Source organism: Pipistrellus hanaki (genome assembly GCF_964339955.1).
Source record: "Pipistrellus hanaki genome assembly, chromosome: 15".
Lineage (NCBI taxonomy): Eukaryota > Metazoa > Chordata > Mammalia > Chiroptera > Vespertilionidae > Pipistrellus > Pipistrellus hanaki.
In genome coordinates, this window is record NC_140517.1 from 30,876,409 (window position 1) to 30,904,220 (window position 27,812).

Sequence of the window (27,812 nt, forward strand, 5' to 3'; positions counted from 1 at the left end):
CTTCAAATTCAAGAAGATAGAAATCATATCAAGCATCTTCTCAGAGCATAGTGGCTTAAAATTGGAAATCAACTACAATAAAAATAATCCAAATAAATCAAACACATGGAGACTAAATAGCATGCTATTGAACAAGGACTGGGTTACCAGAGAAATCAAGGAAGAAATTAAAAACATACTGGAAACAAATGACAATGAAAACACAAATATCCAAAATCTATGGGACACAGCAAAAGCAGTTTTGAGAGGGAAGTTCATATCTCTACAAGCCTATTGCAAAAAAACAAGAAAAAATGGTAACAAATTATCTAACTCTACAACTCAAATAGTTAGAAAAAGAGCAACAAGAAAAGCCCAGTGAAAGCAGAAGGAAGAAAATAACAAAAATCAGAGCGGAGATAAATAACATAGAGACCAAAGAAACAATACATAGGATCAACAAAACCAAGAGCTGATTCTTTGAAAGGATAAACAAGATTGATGAACCTTTAGTTAGACTAACCAAGAAACAAAAACAGAGGACCCAAATAAACAAAATCAGAAATGAAAGAGGTGAAATAACAACAGACCCCACCAAAATACAAAGGATTGTTATAAAATACTATCAACAACTCTATTCCAACAAACTGAACAACCTGGAGGAAATGGACATATTTTTAAGAAAAATACAACCTTCCAAAACTCAACCAGAAAGAATCTAAAAATCTCAATAGACCAGTGACTTTGGAAGAAATTGAAACAGTCATCAAAAAGCTTCCAGCAAACAAAAGCCCAGGGCCAGATGGCTTCACAGGAGAGTTTTACCAAACATTCAAGAAACCTATCCTCCTCATACTATTCCAAAAAAATTCAAGGGGAAGGAACACTTCCAAACTCCTTTTATGAAGCCAGCATCACCCTAATACCAAAACCAGATAAAGACAACACAATGAAAGAGAATTATAGGCCAATATCTCTCATGAACATAGATTCCAAAATTCTCAACAAAATTCTAGCAAATCGGCTCCAGCAGTACATCAGAAAGATCATACACCATGACCAAGTAGGATTTATTCCGGGAATACAATGATGGTACAATATCTGCAAATCAGTAAAGGTGATACATCACATAAACAAACTGAGAAATAAAAATCATATAGTCATATCAGTTGACACAGAAAAAGCATTTGGCCGAAGCCGGTTTGGCTCAGCGGTAGAGCGTCGGTCTGCGGACTGAAAGGTCCCAGGTTCGATTCCGGTCAAGGGCATGTACCTTGGTTGCGGGCACATCCCCGGTAGGGGGTGTGCAAGAGGCAGCTGGTCGATGTTTCTCTCTCATCGACGTTTCTAGCTCTCTATCTCTCCCTTTCTCTCTGTTAAAAATCAATAAAATATATTTAAAAAAAAAAAAAAAAGCATTTGATAAAATCCAACCCCCTTTCCTGATAAAAACTCTCAACAAGGTGGGAATAGAAGGATCATACCTCAACATAATAAAAGCTATATATGATAAACCCACAGCCAACATCATACTCAATGGGCAAAAACTAAAACCATTTCCTCTAAGAACAGGAACAAGACAGGGATGCCCACTCTCACCACTCCTGTTTGACATAGTACTGGAAGTACTAGCCATTGCAAATTAGACAAGAAGAAGAAATAAAAGGCATTCAAATTGGAAAAGAAGAAGTAAAATTATCCTTATTTGCAGATGACATGATATTGTACATCCAAAACCCAAAAGACACTATCAAAAAACTAATTGACTTAATAAATGAATTTGGCAATATAGCAGGATACAAAATTAACACCAAGAAATCTATGGCATTTCTATACACCAACAGTGAACTTACAGAAACAGAGACTAAAAAAGCAATTCCATTTACCATTGCACCAAAAATACTTAGATACCTAGGAATAAACTTAACTAAGGAGATAAAAGACATATATGAGGAAAACTTCATGGCACTGAAAAAAAGAGATAGAGGAAGATGTAAACAGATAGAAGAACATACCATGTTCATGGATTGGTAGAATTAACATCATCAAAATTTCCATACTTCCCAAAGCAATTCATAAGTTCAATGCACTCCCCATTAAAATACCAATGGCATACTTCACAGATCTAGAAAGAACTCTCCAAAAATTCATCTGGAACAAAAAAAGACCCCAAATAGCCACAGAAATCCTGATAAAGGAGAATAAAGTAGGAGGGATCTCAATACCAGATTTCAAGCTGTATTACAAAGCCACTGTTCTCAAAGCAGCCTGGTATTGGCACAAGAATAGACATATTCCATTTCCCCCAAAATAAGACAGTGTCTTATATTAATTTTTGCTCCCAAAGATGCGCTAGATCTTATTTTCAGGGGATGTCTTATTTTTCTATGCGCTAGGTCTTATTTTTGGAGGATGTCTTATTTTCGGGGAAACACGGTAGATCAATGGAATAGAATAGAGAATCCGGATATCGACCCAAACCTCTATACTCAATATTTGACAAAGGAGGTATGAACATACAATGGAGTCAAGATAGTCTCTTCAATAAATGGTGTTGGGAAAATTGGACAGTCACTTGCAAAAAAAATGAAACTAGATCACCAACTTACACCATACACAAAAATATACTCAAAATGGATACAGGACTTAAACATAAGACGAGAAACCATAAAAATACTAGAGACATCCACAGGTACAAAATCTCTGACATATGCCAAAAGAACTTCTTCACTGATACTGCCCCTAGAGCAATGGAAGCTAAAGAGAAAATAACCAAATGGGACTACATCAAAATAAAAAGCTTTTTCACAGCAAAAGAAACCATCAACAAAACAACAAGAAAGCCCACTGTATGGGAAAACATATTTGCAAATGTTATCACTGATAAAGGTTTAATCTTCAACATCTACAAACAGCTTATACAACTAAATAAAAGGAAGATAAATGACCCAATTGAAAAATGGGCAATGGACCTAAATAGAATATTTTCAAAAGAAGACAGAAGGAAGGCCAAAAGGCACTTGAAAACAGGCTCAAAGTCACTATCCAAGAGACGCAAATCAAAACAACAATGTGGAATCATCTCACACCTGTCAGAATGGCTAACATCAACAAATCAACAAACAACAAGTGTTGGCGAGGTTGCGGAGAAAAAGGAACCCTCGTGCACTGCTGTTGGGAATGCAGCATGGTGCAAACACTGTGGAGAACAGTATGGAGCTTCCTCAAAAAACTCAAAATGGAACTCCCATTTGATCCAGTAATCCCACTCCTAGGAATATATCCCAAGAAACTAGAAACACCAATCAGAAAGGATATATGCACTCCTATGTTCATAGCAGCACAATCTACAATAGCTAGAATCTGGAAACAGCCTAGGTGCCTGTCAGCAGATGATTGGATCAAAAAACCTTGGTACATCTACACAATGGAATATTATGCTGCCATAAAAAAGAAATTCTCATCATTTGCAGCAACCTGGATGGATTTGGAGAACATCATGCTGAGTGAAATAAGCCAGTCAATGAAAGAGAAATACCACATGACCTCACTCATTTATGGATAATAAACAACACTATAAACTGATGCACCAAAAGATAGATATAGAGACAGTAAAGCAATAAGCAGACTGTCAAATTACAGCGGGGAGGGAAGGGAAGATAAGAAATCAACTGAAGGACTTGTATACATGTATATAAGTATAAGTACAATCAATGGACACAAAACTCTGGGGAGGGAGGGCATGTATGGGGGGGGCAATGGTATATGTGCACAGATAATAATTTAATAATTTTTTTAAAAGTAAAAAAAAAAAAAAAAGACTTCACCAACCAGTCTCTTGGGAAAATCATACAGCTGCACCCCTCGACCAGCATGGAAAACACTACCCGTTTTTCACTCATTTACTCCAATGGCTCCTCCCATTATTAAGACCACTGGTATTTATTCTTTTAATTTTGCTCTTTTGCCCCTGTCTCATGTGTTGTTTCACTAGTTTCTTACAGAACAGAATGCAGGTGTTCACCAACCAGAATGTGGGAGAGATCTTTCTGGCCCTGGATTCAGAACCTAACACAAGAATCCTTCAGACCTTGGGCCCCTAACAACACCCCCTCTCAGCTGGAAGTAGCTACGAAAGATGGACCTTCACTCCCTGACCTTGCCTGGACTCTCAATTAAAAAAAAAAAATATTACCAGAAGGCCTGAAATGATAGATCCTCCCTTCCCCCAACTGATGGATGGAGAATCATGTAAACTCCACCTGCAGCCCGAACATTCCTGAGCACCTAACCAGGCACCTTATATGGACTGTATAATGAACCACCAATCAGCACCTGCCAAATACCCTAAGCCCCCAATTCCTAAGTCCCTAATCATGTGCCTTATATGAAACCACCTATCAGTGTGTGCAGAGTACCTAATCCCCATCCCTTCCCTTTCCTCCCCTCAAAAGGCACCTTCACCCCTGCACATGTGCTCTCTTCCTTTGGGAGGCAGCCCAGCAGGGTTCCTTCTCCTCTAATAAAGTCTGTAGTCCTGGTCTCCGGCCTTCTCTCTCATCTTTCATTTACTAATAAATCTTTATTGTTCAGATTATTACAGTCATTCCTCTTGTTCCCCCACCCCCCAGCTCCCCTCCAACTGGTTCCAACCCCACGCTCCGCTCTTATACCCCCACACACTGTCATTATCCATGGGTGTACGGTTTTTGTCCAGTCTCTTCCCACACTCCCCACACCCCTTTCCCCCAAGAATTGTCAGTCCACACCCTTTCTATGCCCCTGATCCTATTATATTCACCAGTTTATTCTGTTTATCAGACTTTTTATTCACTTGATTTTTAGGTTTACTTGTTGTTTTTTAAATATATTTTTTATTTATTTTTTTAATATATTTTTACTTGTTGTTTTTTTAAAATATATTTTTGTACAGAGAGGAAGGGAGAGAGATAGAGAGTTAGAAACATCGATGAGAGAGAGCCATCGATCAGTTGCCTCTTGCATACCCCCTACTGGGGATATGCCCGCAACCAAGGTACATGCCCTTGACCGGAATTGAACCCGGGTCCCTTCAGTCCCCAAGCCGACGCTCTATCCATTGAGCTAAACCAGTTTCGGCTGATTTTTAGGTTTACTTGTTGATAGATATGTAATTGTTGTCACTTTGTTGTTCATAATTTTTATCTTTATCTTTTTATTCTTCCTCTTCTTAAAGACTATCCTTCAGCATTTCATATAATATGAATGATTTGGCGGTGATGAATTCCTTTAGCTTTTTCCTATCTGCAAAGCTCTTTATCTGACCTTCAATTCTAAATAATAGTTTTGCTGGGTAGAGTAATCTTGGTTGTAGGTTCTTGCTATTCATCACTTTGAATATTTCTTGCTACTCCCTTCTGTCCTGCATAGTTTCTGTTGTGAAATCAGCTTACAGTCATATAGGTATACCCTTGTAGGTAACTATTTTTCTCTTGCTGCTTTTAATATTGTCTTTTGCCATTGGCATTTTAATTATGATGTGTCTTTGTGTGGTCCTCTTTGGATTCCTTTTGTTTGGAGTTCTCTGTGCTTACCGGACTTGTAAGTCTATCTCTTTTACCAGGGGAAGTTTTCTGTCATTATTTCTTCAGGTAGGTTTTCAATATTTTGCTCTCTTCTTCTGGCATCCCCATAATTTAGATGTTGGTATCCTTGAAGTTGTCCAGAGGTTTCTTACACTATTTTATATTTTTGGATTCTTTTTTCTTTTTTCTTTTCCAGTTGGGTTTCTTTTCTTTTTTTTTTTTTTTTCTTCTTTGTATTTCAAATATTTGACTTGATTCTTGTGATCCTCTAGTCTGCTGTTAGATCTCTGTATATTATTTTTTTAATTTCAGTCAGTGTATGCTTAATTTCTTGTTGGTCCTTTTTCATTTCCTTGAGGGTCTCACTAAATTTACTGGCAGTTTCTAGAATTTTCTTGAGTAACCTTATAACCGTGGTTTTGAGCTCTATATCCAGTAGTTTGCTTTCCTCCATTTATTTCATTTGTGACCTGTTTGTCTCCGCATTTAAAAAATATATATTTTATTGATTTTGTACAGAGAGGAAGAGAGGGATAGAGAGTTAGAAACATCGATGAGAGAGAGTCATCGATCAGCTGCCTCTTGCACACCCCCTACTGGGGATATGCCCGCAACCAAAGTACATGCCCTTGACCAGAATCGAACCCGGGACCTTTTAGTCCCCAAGCCAACGCTCTATCCATTGAACCAAACCGGTTTCGGCTGTCTCCGCATTTTGGCTGCTTCCCTGTGTTGATAGGGTGGCTTTGTGTGCTAGGTGTTCTATAGGGCCCCGTGGCTGAGTCTCCCCAGTTACCTGAGGTGGACACTCTTGGTGCACCCCTTTGTGGGCTGCGTGCATAGTCTTGTATATTTAAGCCTTGATTGTTGTAGATATCACTGGGAGGAATTTACCTCCAGGCCAATTGTGTCTATGATGGGGAAACTTCTGTGCTGGAGACACCTTATGGGACAAGACTTGCTTCCGTGGGGCTTTGGCACTCACTGAGTCTGCCCCCTGAGTGTGTCTCTCTTTTTTTTTTTTTTTTTTTTTTAATATACATAATTTTATTACAAAATTTTTTTAAAAAACAAAATGCAACAGTCTAGAAAACCCAAAATTTACTATTGATACTAATTCCTATGAGTTTGCTGTGCTACCATACACAAGAAATTAAAGAAACCATTAAATATTTAGAAACATTTAACATCAGAAGCCTTAAAATCTAACTGTATGTAGTAGCCCCTCAAAAAGCTACAACCTGCATTTTTTTATAAAAGTATTTTCTCTACAAAGAATCTTATCAGCTATACAAAAATCTGTACAGTTTTTATACTGAAGCTAATATTGAGCTGCACTTGAATTCACATTCTTAGCAAAACAATTGCCTGAGAGCATACACATACTCCACACACATCATTACAGAAGAGCCTTTATTCTTCATCTTCATCCTCTTCGTCATCATCATCATCTTCCTCTTCCTCCTCCTCCTCATCTTCTGGTTCGCTCTTCTTCTTTGAGCCAGTTGGCCTGCCTGGGCCCTTCTTACCCACTTCACTTTTGCCCTTGGCACGGTATGCAGCAATATCCTTTTCATATTTCTCCTTTTAGTTTAGCTGCTTTTTGTTCATACTGTTGCTTATCTTTGGCTGATTGTTCAGACCACATTTCACCCAATTTTTTTGCAGTATCCCCAATGGATAGACCAGGGTGTTTGCTTTTGATCTTTGGGCAATGTTCAGAGCAAAACCGGAAGAAGGCAGATGGAGGCCTTTTGGGAGCATTGGGATCTTTTTTCTTTCCTTTCTTGTCACCTTTGGGGGGAACATAATTTTTCATCTCCCGGTCGTAGCGAGCTTTGTCACTCTTTGCCAGATCTTCGAACTTTGACTTTTCCTTGGCAGACATGGTCTTCCATCTCTCCGAGCACTTCTTGGAGAATTCGGAGAAGTTGACGGAAGAGTCGGGGTGTTTCTTCTTGTGCTCTTCCCGGCAGGTTTGCACGAAGAAGGCGTACGAGGACATCTTGCCCCGTGGCTTGTTGGGGTCTCCTTTACCCTTGGTGACAGACGGCGTCCACCTGGTGGTAGGTCTTCCTCAGAGTCCCGCCAAGCGGCCGGGTGCGAACGAGACGCTCCCTCGCTGGGCTCCGGCCTGAACTGGTGGATCGCTAAGCCAATCCTCAGCCTCTTGTTTTGCCCTGAGTGTGTCTCTTAATGATCTGAAAAGTTGTAGTCTGAATGTCTCTCTCTGACCATTGGGCACACTGGGTCTTGGTTCTCCAAGGAGAGAGGCCACCCAGCAGGAGCTACAGAGAGATCTGCAGATTTCTCCTCTCTGTTTGGGTTTGGAGGTGCCCAGATGAGGCCCAGCTGTGAAGCAATGCAAGCTGCTGTGGAGCCTTGGGTCTTCATTTGGAGGCTCTGGGGCTCTTTGACCCAGTAGCAGTAAATTAGGTTTCAGATTGCAAAGGAGCACGCCATTCATATGCAAAAGCCTCTGTGCACAGCTTGGGTGGGGTGGGTCTCAGGGAATCACAAGGGTGGAGCAAACAGCAATGGCTGACCATCAGCCCTGCCTGGAAGAGATCCTGTGTCTTTGTGTCCCACAGCACTGTGTAGGAACAATGATAGCTGCAAGCACCTCTGAGAGAAAGCCACCCTCAAGTTCTGCCCCATGCCACACAGGCCAGTTTCTTCCCATATGAGTCTAGGTCCCCAGAGTCTTGCCTAGAACTAGAGTTCAGAGCAGTCAGAGCTTTTATCTCCCTCTCAATTGAAAAAGACAACAGCATACTCAGTTGCCAGCCCCTTTTGAGTGTGCCTCAGTCCCTCTGCATTTCACTTCTGCATCTCTGTACCTCCTCTGTGTCTTAGTGTTTTTCTCTTTCCTTCTAGTTGTATAATTTCCACTCAGTCAGCCTTCCTGTGGTTCTAGATGATACCTATTTTGTCTTTTAGTTGTAGTTTTGAAGTGGTTGTGTGAGGCAGCAAGTTCAGGTGCTTACCTGTGCTGCCATCTTGGTTTCTGACCTTTCCTTTCTTAGTAGTGAGCTGTTAGGCTTCATCTCAAGCACAATTTCCCCAGGGTGGGCAGTGCCTTAGGGATCTCTCTGTCCTGTGGGGCAGAATTCCAGCCAACAAGTGGGTAGTGATTTGTTGTGGTAAGGACTTTCACAAGACTTTGACCTCAAGTGCCACTTGAGGATTCACACCAGTGAGCAGCAACAAGGTCATAGAGGGGCTACTGGATCCTGGGTGGGGGTGAAATAAAATGGAGGGAGGTGCCCTGGATGTAGAGTTTTTTTTGTTTGTGTTTGTGGAGGAGAGACTCAGCTTGGAACACTACATACTTAATCAGATGGGTGTAAAGATAGTACCAGAGTAGGGGTCTGCTGTGGGTTGTGAAGTGAAGACAGGTACTGGTTACAGGATACCAAATTGAAGTGTGCAAAGAGAAGCCTCCCTACACCCTCCTAGCTGCAGAACATCCTGGTGAGGAGGACACAGGTGCCTGGCCCGTGTTTGTACTGAGGCTGCAGATGGTGGGGTAGAGGCTGTACTTAGGATTTCAGGGGGCAAGGTGGGTTGGCTTTGGTCAAGAGGTCACTGCCCTGTCTGTCCTATCCACCCAGGGATCCATCTTTTCCACTGTAGGGCTTGCTGGAAAGCCATTTACACAATAATGCTTGCTTGAAACACATCTTGGGAAGATGCACGGTCAGCCAGCCAGCTACACTTACTGCTTACTGTGAGCTCCGTAAGAAGTTACATGTGTGCAAGGACTGCAGCTTCACTAGCTCGAACCCAAAGCTTTCACGCAGCACCAGGCCCTGCACTGTGCTGCTTGAGACTGTACACCCGGTGTCCAACCCATGCGAGGCAAATAAAACACAGGCTATGCATTCACAGAACAGAGTATTTATTACACATGGGGAAGAGTATTTATTACACATGTTCACTCCGTCCAGCGGTGGCCGCAGTGAGGGGCAGTGCACACATAGTACAAGCGCATAGCGTCCTGGCAAAAAGGATGCAAGGTTAGGAAGGTTCTGGACCCAGGGGAGGGCACAACATAAAACGTCCATTCAGCAGAGCCTCACCTCCCAAAAAAAGACAAGGGGCTGGTAAGGGCCCAGCTCAGATGCCAGGAAGGGCAGGCTCCCCTCAGTATTGGTATTCCCACTCCCAGGAAGGACCAAGGACACAGGATAACCAGAAAGCCTTCATGCCACTCACCTCCGCACGGGCACTGTGGGACTGGAAAAATACCGCCTCCTTGTGGCCGCACCTGAGGGGACAATTAGCCACTCAGTTACCAAACTCTTCCTTCCTTCCTCCTCCCCTTTCCGTCGGGTGAGGCCGAGCCCCTCTCCCTCCGGGATAGACAGCTGCGCGCTCACTTCTGGCACGGGTGGTCCTCGGTTCGCGGCAATGTGGGGTCCTGGGACACGTCAGCGATGATCTGGGTCAATTCGCTGAGGGAGAAGAGGGTGGATAATTATGCTCTGACAGTGGCTCTAAGAACCCCGTCCCTAAAGTCCAGTCCTGCACTCACTCCACTTCGTGCGTGATTTTGTTGACGTAGATGCAGCTGTTGTCGGCTTCTTGCTGGTAATCACAATTCCGGCACTGCGGGAGGGCGAGTGTGGCCCGAAGGAGGCCATTGAAAGGGAGGGCAGGGTCTTCCCCGGAGAGGATGATTAGGGGTCTCAAGGTTGGGATAATGGGGTGTATCGAGAATCACCTCGAGATAGGGAAAGGCGGGGATTCGGATTCATTTTGGGACAGAAGAAACCAGGACAGTCGGGCGGCAGAGAGTAGCGGTCATGGGGAGTGGGGCGAGGCCACGATGGGAACGGGTGGACCCGGGGAAGACCGCGGACTCGTGCTCACCGCGTACAGCAAAATGCGGTTCTCCTTGTCCTCCTTGGGGTAAAGCATGTTGTTACTGTGGGGACGGGAGGCCAGAAGTCAGTCTGGGGCCATTACTTGCTCCCCTTCCACACCTGTTGCCCCGTCTCACCATTCCTGGCAGAATCGAATACCCACGAAACCCGGCTCGTAGGTCCCGTCCGGTTCCATAGCGCAGCACTGCCTGCCAAGCCTTCCGCGCTCGCTCCGCCTCACGACAGGTCGCGGGAAGGGTCAGTCTTACTGGCTTCTCCGAGAGAGGGGCGGAGCTGCACACAAGCACTGGCTGCTAGCGGCTTTGTGCTCGGCTCTCTGCGTTTAGATTTTATTAATTACATGCTTCAATCTTTTGATATCCTAAAGTAATTGGTTCTGAATGTGGGCCTCGCTTCCCCAGTTTATAGAGTATGGGACGAGAGCCGGGAATACGACGCGTCACGTAACGCGAAAAGCACTTAGCAATACTTCCAGAAGCCATTGCTCTCGGGGAGCCGAGAGCACATGCGCGAGTTACCCTCCGGGCGGGGTGAGGAAACGCCTGCCAGTCCTTCTCCCGGCTTCACCCGCGCCGCCCGGCCTTTTCCCGGGCTGCTATTGGAAGACCTGCACCCAGCCCGGCCTCTCAGGATTGGCTGGACCTGCTAGGAAAACGGGAGCGCTTCCGGGGCTGAGGAGACCGCGGCGATTGGCGGACCTCCCCTGCAGGAGCGCGCGGATTGGCCGGTCGGGAGCGGGGAGAGGTTGATATCCCCGTAGTGGCCTCGGCGGAGCTGGCGTGCGGCGGCTGACGGGGCTGCAAACTCCCCAACACCACCCCCAGAGCGCAAGATGGAGGTGACGGGGTTATCGGCGCCCACCGTGACCGTTTTCATCAGCAGCTCTCTCAACAGCTTTCGCTCCGAGAAGCGGTACAGTCGCAGCCTCACGATAGCTGAATTCAAGGTGTGGCCGAGGGGCGGGGTCCGGAGCGGATGGGCACAGGAAAAATGGATGGGCTTCCCGATCGCAGGGAGGGGCCAGAAATAAACCGAGGTTGCTAGGATTCGGGACCGGGCCTCAGTGGGGCGAGGCCAGAAGGAACCGGAGGTGCCAGAGAAGTGGGCAGGGCCTGGGAAAATCAGAGGTTTCAGGGGGCGGGGACAAGAGCAGAGCGGGCAAGGCCAGTGATAACCACTTGGGTCCTAAAATGATGGGTCTCTTGGAGGAGTAAGGATGGGGTGATGGTTATTGATACAAGGGGCAGAGAGTCTGGGTAGAGGGTCGAGCCACTGACAGACTTCCTCCTCTCCAACTTCTCCACATCCCTTTCTCCTCGCAGTGTAAACTAGAGCTGGTGGTGGGCAGCCCTGCGTCTTGCATGGAACTGGAACTTTACGGAGCTGACGAGAAGTTCTGCTGCAAGCTGGATCAGGAGGATGCGCTACTGGGCTCCTACCCCGTAGATGACGGCTGCCGCATCCATGTGAGTCCTCCCTACCTGGGATTCCTCTTCTCCATTATATGCTTGTATTGATTTTAGAGAGAGGGGAAAGGAGAGGGATATGAGAGAGAAACATCGATGGATTGCCTCCAGCCTGCAAGCAGGCCTGTGCCCTGGGAATCAAACCCAGATCTCTTGGTTTATGGGTCGTTGGCTGGGCTCCATTCATTATTCATTTATTTATTTTCCATTCATTTATTTAACAAATGCTTTGTCCTGTGTGATAACCAAGATAGGCCCCCATGAAGCCTGTAGTCCAGTATGGAGAGAGTTGTTTGGGCTGGGGCAAGCCCAGGTAACTGGGGACACACAGAAGAGGTGCTTGACTCCATCTGGGATTATCAGAAGGGGATTTCTGAAGAAAGAGATGCCTAAGCTGAGACTTGAAGAATGAGGAAAGGACGGTTTAGGAGAAGAGCTGGGAAGGGATGCCAGCTGGAGGAAGCAGTATACAGAGGCCTATAGTGTGAGGTGGGTCAGGGTGAGCAATGAGATGTGTTGGGAGAAGCTGGAACACAAAGGACCTCTGCATGCATCAGCTCATATAATCTTCTCTGTCCTCACACCCACCCCGACCCTCTGCCATATTCTTCAGGCATCTCAGCATCCCAGGTGAGGTTACCTTCAAATATGCTACACATTGAATGTAACCTGTGCCTGAATGGCTCTTTTTCTATGCTCACATGGCTTACTCTTTCCTTCCAGTCTTTAATTAAATGTCAACTTTTGAGTGTGAGGCCTTCATTGGCTTCAGTGTAAAACTTAAACCTCCTTTATTTGATTTTTGTCCATGGCTCTTATCTTCCTGTGACATACTGTGCATTTTTCCTTAGCACCTGGAACAATGCCTGGCACAGAGAGGATGCTCAGTGAATCACTGTCGGATGAGAGTTGAGTTCATAAAATAAGACTTGGAAGATGGCATAATTAACCTTATTTTGCAGAAGAGAAAACTTAGCTTTACTCAGCCAGTGTAGCTCAGTGGTTGAGCATTGACTTAAGAACCAGGAAATCACAGTTCGATTCTGAGTTAGGGCACATGCCCAGGTTGTGGGTTTGATCCCCATTGGGGGTGTGTAGGAAGCAGCTAATCAATGATTCTCTCTCATCATTGATGCTTCTATCACTTTCTCCTCCCTTCCTTTCTAAAATCAATAGAAATATATTAAAAAATAAAAACAAAGAACAACTTAGTTTTAAGATGGAAAATACTGTCGTAAAGGTGAACTATAGCTACATGTTTTACTCAGTCTGCATGACTCTAGAAGTCAGTGTGCCCAGAGAACTGGTACTTTTTTCTTTTCTTTTTTTAAAACTTTTTAATATCAGCCGAAACCGGTTTGGCTCAGTGGTAGAGCGTTGGTCTGTGGACTGAAGAGTCCCGGGTTTGATTCCGGTCAAGGGCATGTACGTTGGTTGTGGGCACATCCCCGATAGGGGGTGTGCAAGAGGCAGCTGGTCGATGTTTCTCTCTCATCGACGTTTTTAGCTCTCTATCTCTCTCCCTTCCTCTCTGTAAGAAATCAATAAAATATATTTTAAAAAAACAAACTTAAAAAAAATATATTTTATTGATTTTTTAATAAAATATATTAAAAAATTTCACACATGAATTTGGGTATAACAGACTGACTTCTGAGGCCATTCAAGGAAGATTTCCCAGAGGTGGAATCCCTGGGGAATTTTTATTATTTCTAAAACTTTTTCTGTTTATAAATATTACCTGTAAAATATTTAAAGTAACAGCAACCTCAAACTTACAAAAATCCCTAATATAGAAGTAGAAATTCTTAGTGACCCTTGACCAGAGGTAAGAGCCATTTTTTGTTTGGTATGTTAGCCCAGTGGTTCAGGACAAACACCTCAGAGTGTTTCCTGAGCCCTCTATTTTCCTCACACCCACATCCAGTCTGTCCCCAAACCCTGCGGGCTCCACCTACAAAATCTGTTCAGAATCTAAACTCTTCTCCCCCTCCAGTGCTCCTCCCTGGCCCAGCCTCCATCCTCTCCCTCCTGGACATACAGCCACCTCTATCTCCTGCTCTCATCACCCCTCTTGCCCCCAGATGTGTTCTCCACACACAGTCAGAGGAAACCTATGAACTCTCCTGGCTCATAGCCTCCCTGGCTGCACCTCATTCCAGGTAAAAGCAAAGTCTGTTGTGTCTCCCATGTCCCTGGCTTATTCACACAAGCCATGCTGGTCTCCCTGATGTTCCTCAAAAGGACTAAGGACAGTTCTACAGCTGGGACTTTGTGCCTGCTCCTTTTCATCCTTCAGGTTTTGGGTCAGACATTCCCTCCATTTAGAAGCCTTCCCTGACTATATTCCCAGGCTCCTTAAGCTTCTTTGCGGTATTTTTTTTTTTTTTACATCAAACTTTGTTATCTTTTGGTGTTTATTTTATTTTATTTTATTTTTTAAATATATTTTATTGATTTTTTTTACAGAAAGGAAGGGAGAGGGATAGAGAGCTAGAAACATCGATGAGAGAGAAACACCGACCAGCTGCCTCCTGCAGACCCCCTACCGGGGATGTGCCCGCAACCAATGTACATGCCCTTGACCGGAATCGAACCTGGGACCCTTCAGTCTGCAGGCCGACGCTCTATCCACTGAGCCAAACCAGTTTTGGCTCTTTTGGTGTTTAATAAGTACACCTGCATATTTGTATATGGTAGGTCTTCCAGCAGGCATTTATCTGTTTTTGCACTGCATCCCTAGTACCCAGCACAGGGTCCAGCTGGGCGCTTTGGAAGAGCTCAGCAAGCAGTGAGTTAATGAACCTTGAGGGTGATACAGGAAGAGATGCCCCAGGGTAGGGATGTTGAGGCTTCGTAAGAGGCTCTCAGAAGCCCAGAGAGTAGAGAGGACAGATGTGCTGCCTAGAGGGTTCATGTGTAAGACCCGAGCTACACCCTTTGGTTCTTGTGACTTGGGGGCCAGCAGTGATGTTGACACCAGCGTTCAGGGTTCATATAGGGTTGAGGAAAGGGAGATGACTAGTGCAGACACCTGGTCTCATCCTTCTGTTCGGCACAGGAGATGGGAGAAGGCTGGGATAAAGTGAGGGTAGAATATAGTTTTTCTTAGACAGGAGAGACTTAAGTCTATGAAATGCTCCACTGTGCAACTGTACCACTCCTCCCAGCACCCCAAGCCTCTCTGACCAGACCCTGATCCCCTCTGACCCCTCCTATTACTTAGGTCATTGACCACAGCGGTGCCAGCCTTGGGGAATATGAGGATGTGTCCAAGGTGGAGAAATACAAGATCTCACAGGAAGCCTACGACCAGAGGCAAGGTATGGGGCACTTGGGGATAAATGGGGTGTGTGGGGGCCAGAAGGAGTGTGTGTAGGTAGGTGGTGGTGTTGGGGGACAGGCAACAGACAAGGACATTGAGGGGAAACTGGTGGTGAGGGGGCAGATGGCTGGGAGGTGTGAGGGACTGCAGGAGGCACATAGGTACATGGGAAAGCAGAGGGGACATGAGAGGGATCGGATGTTGAGGAGTCAGGTGTGGGGAGCGTGGTCAGGGTCACATGAGGGCAGAGCATGGTAGAATGTGGAATGGACAGGGCAGTGTGGTGATCAGTGCACTGTGGGGAAGATGAGGGGTTCAGGGGACAGATGGAGGTGAATGTGATGCTGAAAGGATGTGGGAAGATGGGGTGATGTGAAAGACTAGAGACAGGAATCTGTCCTTTAGTTTCTGGATTGTGGGGAGGCCCCAGGAAGCCTGGGGAGAGGCCAGGGCTGTGGTGAGAGACTTGGGGACTTCAATGATAGCCCTTTGACAACTAGAACAGAAGAGTTTCTCTGTGAATGTTAGCCCTGGGTGAGTGGAAGGTTATCTCATTAGACCAGAGCCCCAATAGGTAGACTGCATCTGACCCCCATCCCCTACCCCACCCACAGACTCAGTTCGCTCCTTCCTGAAGCGCAGCAAGTTAGGGCGATACAATGAAGAGGAGCGGGCACAACAAGAAGCTGAGACCACCCAGCGCCTCACGGAGGAAAAGGCCCAGGCCAGTGCCATCCTTGTGGGTAGTCGCTGTGAGGTGCGGGCACCTGGGCAGCCCCCTCGCCGGGGCACCGTCATGTATGTAGGTATGTGGCCACTGAGGCCTTATGCCCTGCCCTGCCTGATGTGGGCAGTGCAGGGGACCCAGCCCTCAAGGAGATCCCAATTTAGTAGGAGAGACAGACAAAGCAGCTAACAGGGACAACCCAGAATGTTCAGGGAAGGGAACTGGGAAGCAGAGGCAGAATGTCTGGGTTGTGATAGAAGAAGTGGAGACCAGAGTGGTTAGTTTTGAGGCAAAAGTGGTTAGAGCTAAGATGGGGAAATAGGCAGAACTTTTAGAGCTGTGATGGGTAAAGCACAGGCTGAATTGATAGGGCAGTGATGAGGAAAGCGTAGGAAGCTGTATAAGCTGAGAGGAATCCAGAGTACTTCTTTGGGGCAAGAACTATTTGAAGGAAAGGGAGAAGTGAGCCAGGTGCAAAGAGGGCTGAGTGTTCCAGCCAGAGGGAATAATGAGTGCAAGGGCTGTGAGCAGGAACAAACTTGTCCAGTTGGAGGCAGAGAAAGGAAGTCAGCATGGCTAGTGGGGAGTGAGTGAAGGGGAGCATGGGTAGGGCTGAACCATGCATGACTTTGGAGATAGTAGAGAGGAGTGTGGGTTTTATTTCTTATAACAACTTTATTGAGATACTAGAGACTGGTTCATAAAATTTGTGCATGGGTATGGTCTCTAGGCCTGGCTGGCAATCAGGGCCAATCTGGGCCTTTCTTCTGCCAGCCCATGCCTTCCTTTGTTCCATGCTGCCCCCTGGTGGTCAGCACACATCATAGGGAGCAATCGAACTCCTGGTTGAACTTCTGAGGGGACACTTTGCATATTAGTCTTTTATTTTTATATATGCACACACACACACATACATACACACACTAGAGGCCCATATAACTACCCTGTTTCCCCGAAAATAAGACAGTGTCTTATATTAATTTTTTCTCCCAAAGTTGCTCTAGGTCTTATTTTCAGGGGATGTCTTATTTTCGGGGAAACACGGTAGAGGCCCAGTATACAAAATTCGTGCACGGAGGGAGAGGTGTCCCTCAGCCCAGCCTGCACCCTCTCCAATCTGGGATCCCTCTCACAATGCAGGACTTCTGGCTCTAAACTGCTCACTTGCTGCCTTCCTGATTGCCCCTAACCTTTTCTGTCTGCCAGCCTGATCACCCCTAACCACTCCCCTGCCAGCCTGATTGATGTCTAACTGCTCCTCTGCCAGCCTGTTTGCCACAACTGCCCTCCCTTGCAGGCCTGGTCCCTCCCAACTGCCCTCCCTTGCAGGCCTAGTCCTTTTCAACTGCCCTCCCCTTCTGGCCATCTGTGGTGGCCATCTTGTGTCCATATGGGGGCAGGATCTTTGACCACATGGGGGCATCCATCTTGTGTGTTGGAGTGATGGTCAATCTGCATATTACTCTTTTATTAGATAGGATAGAGGCCTGGTACATGGGTGGGGGCCAACTGGTTTGCCCTGAAGGATTAGGGTGGGGGTTCCCTTGGGTTTGGGGTGGCCTGAGTGAGGGGCCTGTGGTGGTTTGCAGGCTGGCCACCCCCCTGGTGACCCAAGCAAAGGCCCTGGTATCTGGGATTTATTTATCTTCTACAATTGAAATTTTGTAGCCTGGAGCAGAACCAAGCCTTCTGCTTGCTTCATGGTGGCAGCCATTTCTGTTGGGATTTATGTATCTTCTATAATTGAAACTTTGTAGCCTTAAGTGGAGGCCTGGGCCAGCCAGGGTAGGTGGAAAGCTTGGCTTCCTCCATCACTGGGGAAACCCAAGCCTCCCTCCTGCTTTCTCTCTGGCCGTAGCCATCTTGGTTGGGTTAATTTGCATACTCACTCCTGATCAGCTGATGGGCATGGCTTGTAGCAGGGTGATAGTTAATTTGCATATCACTCTTTTATTAGATAGGAGATATATATATATATATATATATATATATATATATATATATATAATTAATTAATATATCATAAAACTAAAACTCACCGATTTAAAGTGTACATTATTCATTCATTGGTTTTTTTGTTTGTTCACAGAATTGTTCAACCAACACCACAATCAATTTTAGAACATTTTTATCACCCCAAAAAGAAACCCCATAATCACTAGCTGTCACTCCTCATTTCTGAAACCCTGTGTCTCCTAGTCCTAGGAAGTCATACAGATTTATCTGTTCTGGATGTTTTATATAAATAGAATAATGCTATAGTATGTGGTCTTTTGTGACTGCCTTCTTTCACCTAGTGTATTTTCAAGTTTCATTCATGCAGCATGTATTAAAATAACGTTGCTATGTACATTCTTATATAAGTTTTTGTGAGGGTATATATTTTCCTTTATACCTAAGAGTAGGATTGCTGGGTTATATGGTAACTCTATATTTAACCTTTTGAGGAACTGCCGATTATTTCCTAGAGTAGCTGCAATTTCTCCACATGATAGTTATTCTAATGGGTGTGAAGTGGAAAAGCATATAGGTTTGATTTTCAGTTCTTTGATGGCCAATGATATTGAGCATCTTTTCATGTACTTAATGGCAATCTATATATTTTCTTTAGAGAAATGTCTATTCAGATCCTTTTGCCTATTTTTAAATTGAATTTTTTGTCTTTTTGTTGTTGAGTTGTGAATTAGTTTGCTAGAACTGCTATAACAAAATATCACACACTGGATGGCTTAAACAACAGAAACTTATTTCTCATAGTACTGGAGGCTAGAAGTCCAAGATCAAGGCCTTGGCATGTTTGGTTTCTTCTGCCTGTCGTTGGTTTGTAGAAGGCCACCTCTTCTCTGTATCTTAACATGGTCTTTCCCTTTTTGTGCATCGGCTCATTACTGGTATCTCCAAATTTCTTCCCATAAAGGACACCAGTCAGTTTTAATCACACATTAACTTAATCAAAAGCTCTTTATGTATTCTAGATATAATTCCCTTATTAAATATATGATTTGCAAAGGTTTCCTCCTATTCTGTGGGTTGGTTTTTGTTTGTTAATTATTTATTTAATCTTTATTGTTGAAAATATTACTTATGTTCTCTTTCCCTCCTCCCCACCTCTGGGTTGGTTGCTTTTACTTTCCTGATAGTGTCCTTTGTCTTTTGAAGCACAAAGGTTTTTTTTTATTTTTATGAAGTTCAGTTTTTTGTTTTGTTTTTCTTTTGTTGCTTGTGCTTTAGGTATAATAACCAAGAAACCAGTGCCTAATACAAGGTCACAAAGAGTTATGTCTGTATTTTTTTCTAAGAAGTTTTATATATATATATATACTAGAGGCCTGATGCACGAAATTCATGGAAGGGGCTTGGCCCTCGCAGCCCCAGCTTTGTCTGGAAGGTCGTCCAGCTATCCGGTTTAATTAGCATACTACACTTTATTATAGTAGATATATATATTTCAAATCTCAGCTGACTTTTTTCCCCTCTTTTCCCCATCACCATTTATTCCCCCTTACCTTCATCTACCTTCACCCACCCCCCTCTCCTCTTTCTAAGACTTTTATAGTGTTACATCTTACATTAGGGGTTTGATAACCCTATTTTGTGTTATTTTTTGTGTATAGTATGAGGTATGAGTCCAGCTTCATTCTCTTGCATGCATATATATATATCTTGTTGTCCCAGATATTTTATTATTTTTTTAAAATATATTTTATTGATTTTATACAGAGAGGAAGGGAGAGAGAGAGTTAGAAACATCGATGAGAGAGTCATCGATCAGCTGCCTCTTGCACACCCCCTACTGGGGATATGCCCTCAACCAAGGTACATGCCCTTGACCGGAATCGAACCCGGGACCCTTCAGTCCCCAAGCCGATGCTCTATGCATTGAGCCAAACCGGTCCTGGCATGTCCCAGATATTATTATTATTTTTTATTATTGATTTCAGAGAGATTCAGGGAGAGGGAGAGATAGAATCATTGATTGGATACCTCCTGCACATCCCCTACTGGGGATAGACCCCGAAACCTGGGATTGTGCCCTTGACCAGTATCGAACCTAGGACCTTTCAGTCCGTAGGCCGACGCTCTCTCCACTGAGCCAAACCGGCTAGGGTGTCCCAGCATTATTTGTTGGAAAGACTATTATTTTCTCATTGAATTGTCTTGCTACCTTGTCAGAAAACATTTGACTATAAGCAGTGTGGACTTTATGCTGAGTGGAATTGGCAGCCTTTGAGGAATTTGGATCAAGATAGTGGTGCTATTTCTCTTTGATTTTTACAAAGACCCTTCTGGCTGGGAATGTCGAACTAGTAGGGAGTAAGGAGTAGGAGTAGAGCAACCAGTGCAAGGGGCTACCACATTAGTCTGGGCAGGAGATGGTGGTGTTCCCAGTAAGGATAGTTTTCCTCTGTGGGCAGGCACAGATCTGGGATGCGCGGTGTCTGGAGTTTATTGGGATTTTTCCTCTGGGCAGGACTCACAGATTTCAAGCCTGGCTACTGGGTTGGCGTACGCTTCGATGAGCCACTAGGGAAAAACGATGGCAGGTAATAAGTATTCCCACTCAGGCGTCTGTGTGTGTGTCTGTGCTTGCCTATGTGAGCATATATGTGTAAGTGCATGCATATACTCCTGGGCGAGCCTATCCATCCTAGCATCTGGGGAGGGAACCATGTTGGGAGCTGCCTGACCACCAACTTTTCCATCATGCCCGGCAGTGTGAACGGGAAACGCTACTTTGAATGCCAGGCCAAGTACGGTGCCTTCTTCAAGCCATCAGTTGTGACCGTGGGGGATTTCCCTGAGGAGGACTACGGGTTGGATGAGATGTAATGCCCAAGGAAGGGCATCCTCTTGCTCTAGCTACCTTGCCCACTTACTGCCCTTCCTTTTGTGTGCCCATGACTCTTCCCCTGACCCTGTTTTTATTTTATTCACTTTGTTCTTGCCTTTGACTTTTGAGACTTGTGTATTAAATTTGCTGGACCTAGCCCTGGCCATGTAGCTCAGTTGGCTAGAGTGTCGTTCCTATATGCCAAGGTTGTGGGTTAAAATCCCATACAAGGGTCAACCAATGAATGCATAAGGAAATGGAACAACAAATCAATGTCTCTCTCTCTCTCTCTCTCTCTCTTTCTCTCTCTCTCTTTCTCTCTCTCTCTCTCTCTCTCTCTCTCTCTCTCCCTTCCTCCCTCCCTCCCTCCCTCCCTCCCTCCCTTTCTCTTTCTCCTCCCACCCCCTCTTTCCCTCTCTCTCTAAAATTAATAAATTAAAATTATTATTTTTAATTGCCAGACATGGGAAGCTTTAGAAGACTTGGTGATATAGGAAGGGCTGGGAAGCTGGGTAGGTAAGGGTGAAATAGGAGGCTGAGCAAAGTAGATGTAGGTCAAGGTGAGGCTTTATCCCCTCGCCAGTAACTGGAGGCTCATGAGACTCTTTTGTGTTCTTTATTGGTTAATATAATATTCTGCTGCTATGACAGATAGTCCCACAATAATAGTAGTTTTTGCAAGATTGAAGTTCATTTCTCTCCATGTAAAGACTTATGCAATCATAAGAACTAATGTGCCCCCTCCATGTCAGATGCCAGTCTTCATCTCCATATATCTTATTGCTCTCCCATCTCCTCCTCCTGATTCCTGTCTTATCTGTTCCAGGCACCCGGAGCAGGGAGGAGGAATATATAACTTGTCTTTAGGAATATATAACTCAAAACTTGATCCTGTTAGGTCTGATCAAATAATTTTGTCCAGCAGTTGCCAATTGGTGGTCCTCGGACCACTGGTGGTTCATGAGGTCTGAAAGGTTGGCGGATGTTGCTTTAGATCACTTCACAACTGACATACCCTTTTGCTTAGACCACATTCCATTTGCTAAGACCATTAACCTTCCCCTCCTGACCTTCCCAGGATTTGGACCATCCAGAGAATTCTCCACCCAGAAAAAGCCCACTTAGAGTCCTTTAAAACCTCTTATTCCCCATCCTGGCTGCTGGTGCCATTTGGGGGCTCAGCTCATCTGGATTTCCAGATGACCTAATAAATTCATAATTCTTTACCACTTTCAGCCTTGTATGTACCTTTTTCAGTAGTCCTAATAGTTCCTATTTTGTTGGCTAGAATTCTGTCTTGTGGCCATTTATAACTGCAAAGGGGTTGAGAAATTCTTTCTTTTTTTAACTTTTTCTTTTTTCCTCTGCCCTAATATATATTACAGTAATTACCCTGCACACAATTTCTTCACTGTTTCTCCTCCTATCACACCTTTCCTGGCCCAAGTCTGGATCAGCACATTTTTAAAGAAGTCTGTTTATTGAAAGAATCTGAAAATAGTAATAAGGCTTTCAACAACATTTAATAAAATTTCAGGATATTAACAATATGAAACATTATGAATTTACTTCAAAAATGCATAGCTTTCTAGACCATTCCAACATTATGCTGCCTCAGGGCGGGGGTAGTGCTGGCATTTTATCTACACAAATGAAGAAATTTCATTTTTATTTGGGCTGCTATAACAAACACCCCTCCCCCACAGTCTGAAATAGGGATTCTACGTAATTGGCAGCAACCTCCATGTGGTGATTTATATACCCAGTCTCCATCTTGTGGCTCCATCATTTCTATGGGCTCAAAATTATATGCTGCCAGCTAGCAAATAGGAGAACACAGTGTGGAGGAAGTTCACCATATTCTTTAATAACCTGTTGTACAAATTTCACTTCTCATATTTAAAAAAAAAAAAAACAACCACAAATATTTATTGATTTCAGAGAGGGAGAGAGAGATAGGAACATCAACAATGTTCCTGCCTCCTGCATGCCCCACACTGGAGATCGAGCCCTCAACCTGGGCATGTGCCCTGACTGGGAATTGATCTGTGACCTCTTGGTTCATAGGTCGATGCTCAATCACCGAGCCATGCTGGGACCGGTTTGGCTCAGTGGATAGAGTGTCGGCCTGCGGACTGAATGGTCCCGTGTTCGATTCCGGTCAAGGGCATGTACCTTGGTTGTGGGCACGTCCCCAGTGGGGGGTGTGCAGGAGGCAGCTGATAGATGTTTCTCTCTCATCGACGTTTCTAACTCTCTGTCCCTCTCAATTCTTCTCTGTGTAAAATCAATAAAAAAAAAAAAAAAAAAAAATCACTGAGCCATGCCAGCCAGTGCAGCGCCCCTAGATGCAATTGGACATACTCCTGTGCTGAGCAGCTCCCTCCTAGCCACTACTATGAAAAAGAAACATGGGGCCTCTACGGTTGCTTCAGTGGATAGAGCATCAGCCTGTGGACTGAAGGGTTCCAGGTTCAATTCCAGTCAAAGGCATGTGCCTGGGTTGTGGGCTCCATCCCCAGTGGGGGATGTGCAAGAGGCAGCTTATCAATGATTCTCTCATCATTGATGTTTCTCTTCCCCTCTCTTCCTCTCTGAAATCAATAAAAATATATTTTAAAAAAAGAAGAAGAAGAAGGAACCATGGATTTTGGTGGGCCCAGCATTGAAGCATTGACCACCCTCTGCCTATTACCACATCTGTAACTTCAGGGGAAGCATCAGGAACAGGAGGGATTTCCTTCCACCAAACCCATTAAAGCCTCCCGCCCCCGGACAACTGCCCTTGCCTAATTTGCGCCCTCCAGCACCCTCTTAGTCCTCGGGTCAGTGGAGATAAAAGATAGTGAATGTCTAACTCTCCCTACAGTTTTTGAGCCCCTGTTGTGTGGCAGGCCTGATGCTGGGAACACATTCATGAATTGGACATAGAACTTGCTGGAGAGTTGAAGGCAGACAAACCTAATTACCAAACATTGCCTTTTATCTACTTTTGGCTGTTATATTTAATTATGAGTAAGTTTGCTGGTAGTGGGGGAGAGAGAACAAACCACTAAATCTGCAGGGTGGTGCTGGTACTAAGGAAAGGATGAGAAACACTTGAGTAGGAGTCCCTGGAACAAAAGGGCTTTGTAGGTCTGAAGTAACCCCTTTGATTCCTGCTGATCAGAAACTTGATCCCCGAGCTAAACACAAACTTAGGCTGAATGCAACCTTTGCCCTGTAGCAGGGCTAAATCACCAACTCAGACAAGTTAACGGTCCATGTAAGTTGATTCCTGTACCAATTTACACACTTGGGTTAATTCACAAGGTTAAGAGGTGCTGTGGTCTTCGTGAAGAAGAGCACAGACTCTGAAACTGGACAGCTTACTTAGGTCAGACCCCAGCTATCACGCACCAGCTGGCAGGCGGAATAGTAACTATTCCTTTCCTTTGGGTTTCAGCTTCATTCCTGTAAAGTAGGGCCGATAATAGTACCGACCACCAGTGATTGTTGTAAGCTTTAAATGAGCTAATAAATGTAAAGTGCTTAAATTCAGAACCAGGCACATAGGTAAATGTTTCCTCAGATTAGCTGTATATAAACGACTACATAGCTCTAGCCAGTTTTGCTCAGTGGATAGAGCATCGACCTGCAGACTGAAGGGTCCCAGGTTCCATTCTGATCAAGGGATGCAGGTCCGATCTCCAGTGGGGGATGTGCAGGAGGCAGCCAATCAATGATTCTCATCATTGATGTTTCTGTCTCTCCCTCTCCTGACCTTTCTGAAATCAATAAAAATGTTTAAATAAAAACAATATATATTACAATAAACAATTACCATGTTGGCTTTCATTTAATCCTCACAGTGAACTCTGCACCCAATTTCTTCACCGTTTCTCCTCCTATCACACCTTTCCTGGCCCAAGTCTGGATCACCCACTCAGAGAGGGATCCCCTTATTTTCTTTTTCATCTTTTTTGTAATCCTCCCCTGAGGATACTTTTTATTAGGCACATTCTTGCGCTCCATAATGCCCTGCTTGGGGCTCTTGCCCCTCCTGGCAATTTTCCTGTTGTCCTCATTATAGGTTTCATGATGAATGGCCTTTAGTTTCCAGTGAACCAGCTACACCTGGCCCCCATCTCCACCTGGTCCCTCTCCCTTTCTCTCTGTAAAAAAATCAATAAAATATATATTTTTAAAAAACTGAGGCAGCTGATTGATGTTTCTGATTCTATCCCTCCCCCTTTCTCTCTGTAAAAAAAACAATTAAAAATATATTTAAAAACTGAATTATTTGTTTTTATGGGATGGCTTTCTTGCTTTTCTTCTGCCCTAAGGTGTTAAAAACACTGAAAGTTACCTATGATAGTTGCTCAGTGGGGGGGTCTAAGGTCCTAAGGCTAGTTTTGGTAATTTTTTTAATGCCTGAGGCTGTCTATTGGATAAAAAGTATCCCCAAAATTCTTGGCCCTTAACAGACCCAAATAATTTCTTTAATATGTATTTTATGTATGACTTCCCTTAGCGATAACATGCTAGGGTTTGGGTGATAATGAGTTCCGCTCCTGATAGTGGTAGGACTGTTAGGCAAGTGCCTGCAGTTCTTCAAACAAGTGTCTGAGTCTTTTTTTTTTTTTTTTAAGAATAAACCTCAAGCTTCACTTCTGTTTCTTTTTTTTAAATTTTTTTTATTGATTTTTTACAGAGAGGAAGAGAGAGGGATAGAGAGTTAGAAATATCGATGAGAGAGAATCATCGACCAGCTGCCTCTTGCACACCTCCTACTGGGGATGTGCCCACAACCAATGTACATGCCCTTGACTGGAATCGAACCCGGGACCTTTCAGTCCGCAGGCCGACACTCTATCCACTGAGCTAAACCGGTTTTGGCAGTGTCTGAGTCTTGTAGCAAAGAAAGGGTTGAACAGCTGCCGCTTCCTGGGAAAGAGCCAAGTGGAGGATGGAGGAAAGCAGCTGTTCTGCCTTTGTGAGAGGCAGGCAGTTTGCTGGGGCTTCGAGAAAAGTTTTCCTTAAATCCCTTTCTTGGTAAAAGGGCTATAAGTATTAGTAAAACAAATTTAATTGGAGAACAGTGCTACAATTTAGAGATTCATTTCCAGGATAGACTTTCCTGTCCCCGAGCTGATATTGGGGAAGAAAATAAATCTCTTTTTTAAGTTTGAGGCTCAGCCGAAACCGGTTTGGCTCAGTGGATAGAGCGTCGGCCTGTGGATTGAAGGGTCCCGGGTTCGATTCCAGTCAAGGGCATGTACCTTGGTTGCGGGCATATCCCCAGTAGGGGGCATGCAGGAGGCAGCTGATCGATAACTCTTTCATCGATGTTTCTAACTCCCCCTTCCTCTGTGTAAAAAATCAATAAAATATATTTTAAAAATGAAGTTTGAGGCTCAGATTTTTCTAATTACTTAAGAGACGAAACTTCGTGGTTTTCTATTTGAAAGAGAAGAGAGGAGAGTATAGGAATGGTGCTATAGTTATGAGAGGAGCAGTAGGTTCTTGGGACCAAATGTCAGTTTGGTCAAAGAGTTCATTAGGAAGGGACTACACGCAGGAAGGTTTAGAATGAGGAAGAATTTGGTAAGTGATGCAGTCCTGACAGAAGGGTGACTATGGAGAAGGAAAAGGCCTGGAAGTAGTGTTAGGGGCAGAAATATAATATTGGAGACTAGCTATATGAGAAATAAAATAAGAAATATTAATTATGCTGTTAACCTTGATGGTTTTGTTCTGATGAAACAAAGTGCATTCTCACCTGGCTGGGACACGGGAGCTCACATCGGAATGCAGGCCATCCTCTTGTTCCAAGAACTGCCTCTCATATGGAAAGATTTACAACCTCATGGCTGAAACTATCTAGTCCCAGAGGCACCAGCTCTTTACAACCTGCAGCCCCTATTGCCTGTAATCTGGTCCAGGGGTACCCAGAGGCACCCACCCTCTGCCACCCCCCAGTCCACATGACTTGTAACATGTAATGATTGTCTGTGCCTACTTTCCATGCCTGTAATTCCTATTTCACCACATAATCTCTGCCCTTCTATCCAATATAAGTGGCTGGTTTATGGGGAGAGGCAGATTTTTGCGGATGACCTGCTGCTCTCTCTTACTGTCAATATTATTGGAATAAACACTCATATATGATTCAACCCTGTCTCCTAACTGGCTTAATTGGCTCAGGTAGTGACAGGCAGCCTGGACCCATTGGCTGTCTGATTTCAGTAGAGGACCTCTGACCCTTTCCCATTGCAGTAACTGAAATTAAGTCCCATGCTCTGGCCAGTGTGAATCATTGTCTAATTTATATTATGGATAAAGCACTTTGGCTGGACCTCCGTGGAAAGGTTGGAGGAGACAGCCCAGAGGCATTTTTTTTTTTTTTTTTGAGATATCATCCCCTCCCTCAATTACTGACCAATTTGGGACGTCCCTACACCACACCTAAGCATGAAGAAGCTACAGAAGAATGAGATTGTCCTCTCTCCTCAACCCCAGCTTGCAGGAACCCCAGCTTACAGCGGGGAAAAAGAGACAGAGGTTGGAATGTTAGGCCCATTCTTGAACTCCATTATGCCCTGTGTGAAGCTGTTGCCCACCTGGCGATTTTCTTGTTCTCATTACTAGTGGACCAGTGCACGAAATTTGTGCACATTAAAAGGGGGACCCAGAGTCAAGTCCCCGCCCCCCCCACATGCACCTCAAAATCACGTGAGACCCAGACCCAGCTGTGCATGCGTGCCCCCCCACCCCCCATTGGGCTAGGTCCAGACCCGGCCAGTCCCACCCTTGTCAAGCCCCACCCAACAAGGTGCTTAGCCTCACGTAGCCTGGCCTGGGGCCAGCACGGGGGATGTGGCCTGAGGTCTCCCAGATGGGGTGGGGGGCATGCCTTGAGGTCCCCCATCAAGCCCCACCAGGTGGGGTACATGGCCTAATATCCCCTGTCAAGCCCTGCTGGGTGGGGGGTATGGCCTGAGATACCCTGTCAAACCCCGCCAAGCAGGGGCAGGGGGCCCACAGCCTCA

At 44.8% G+C, this 27,812-nt stretch overlaps 3 protein-coding genes and 1 long non-coding RNA gene across 6 annotated transcripts; 1 reads left to right on the forward strand and 3 right to left on the reverse strand.

The window, feature by feature from the left end:
• Positions 1-6,567: 6,567 nt before the first annotated feature.
• On the reverse strand, positions 6,568-7,717 carry LOC311633011 (high mobility group protein B2-like). The gene is given in 2 exon segments (XM_084905128.1): positions 6,568-7,130; positions 7,132-7,717. Coding segments are annotated over 2 exon segments (591 nt in total). The 5' UTR covers positions 7,549-7,717; the 3' UTR covers positions 6,568-6,956.
• Positions 7,718-9,423: 1,706 nt separating this feature from the next.
• POLR2I (RNA polymerase II subunit I) lies at positions 9,424-10,685 on the reverse strand. The gene is made up of 6 exons (XM_084905239.1): positions 10,549-10,685; positions 10,419-10,473; positions 10,081-10,154; positions 9,926-10,000; positions 9,762-9,813; positions 9,424-9,543 (listed from the first exon to the last, which is right to left on the reverse strand). The coding sequence occupies exons 1-6, from the start codon at positions 10,605-10,607 to the stop codon at positions 9,481-9,483; spliced, it is 378 nt and encodes a 125-aa protein (XP_084761365.1). The 5' UTR covers positions 10,608-10,685; the 3' UTR covers positions 9,424-9,480.
• A 379-nt stretch (positions 10,686-11,064) lies between these two features.
• Positions 11,065-20,956, forward strand: TBCB (tubulin folding cofactor B). 3 transcript variants are annotated; one of them, XM_084905234.1, is made up of 6 exons: positions 11,065-11,378; positions 11,755-11,898; positions 15,125-15,221; positions 15,838-16,029; positions 20,422-20,494; positions 20,666-20,956. In XM_084905234.1, the coding sequence occupies exons 1-6, from the start codon at positions 11,265-11,267 to the stop codon at positions 20,778-20,780; spliced, it is 735 nt and encodes a 244-aa protein (XP_084761360.1). In that variant the 5' UTR covers positions 11,065-11,264; the 3' UTR covers positions 20,781-20,956. The 3 variants fall into 3 exon arrangements, with proteins under 3 accessions (XP_084761360.1, XP_084761361.1, XP_084761362.1); XM_084905235.1 differs by having other exon boundaries at positions 11,125-11,378; positions 20,366-20,494; XM_084905236.1 differs by lacking the exon at positions 15,838-16,029 and having other exon boundaries at positions 11,127-11,378.
• Positions 20,870-27,061, reverse strand: LOC311633059. The gene is made up of 2 exons (XR_014796894.1): positions 21,184-27,061; positions 20,870-21,139 (listed from the first exon to the last, which is right to left on the reverse strand). It is a non-coding gene; the product is annotated as an uncharacterized lncRNA (long non-coding RNA).
• Between the last annotated feature and the right edge of the window lie 751 nt (positions 27,062-27,812).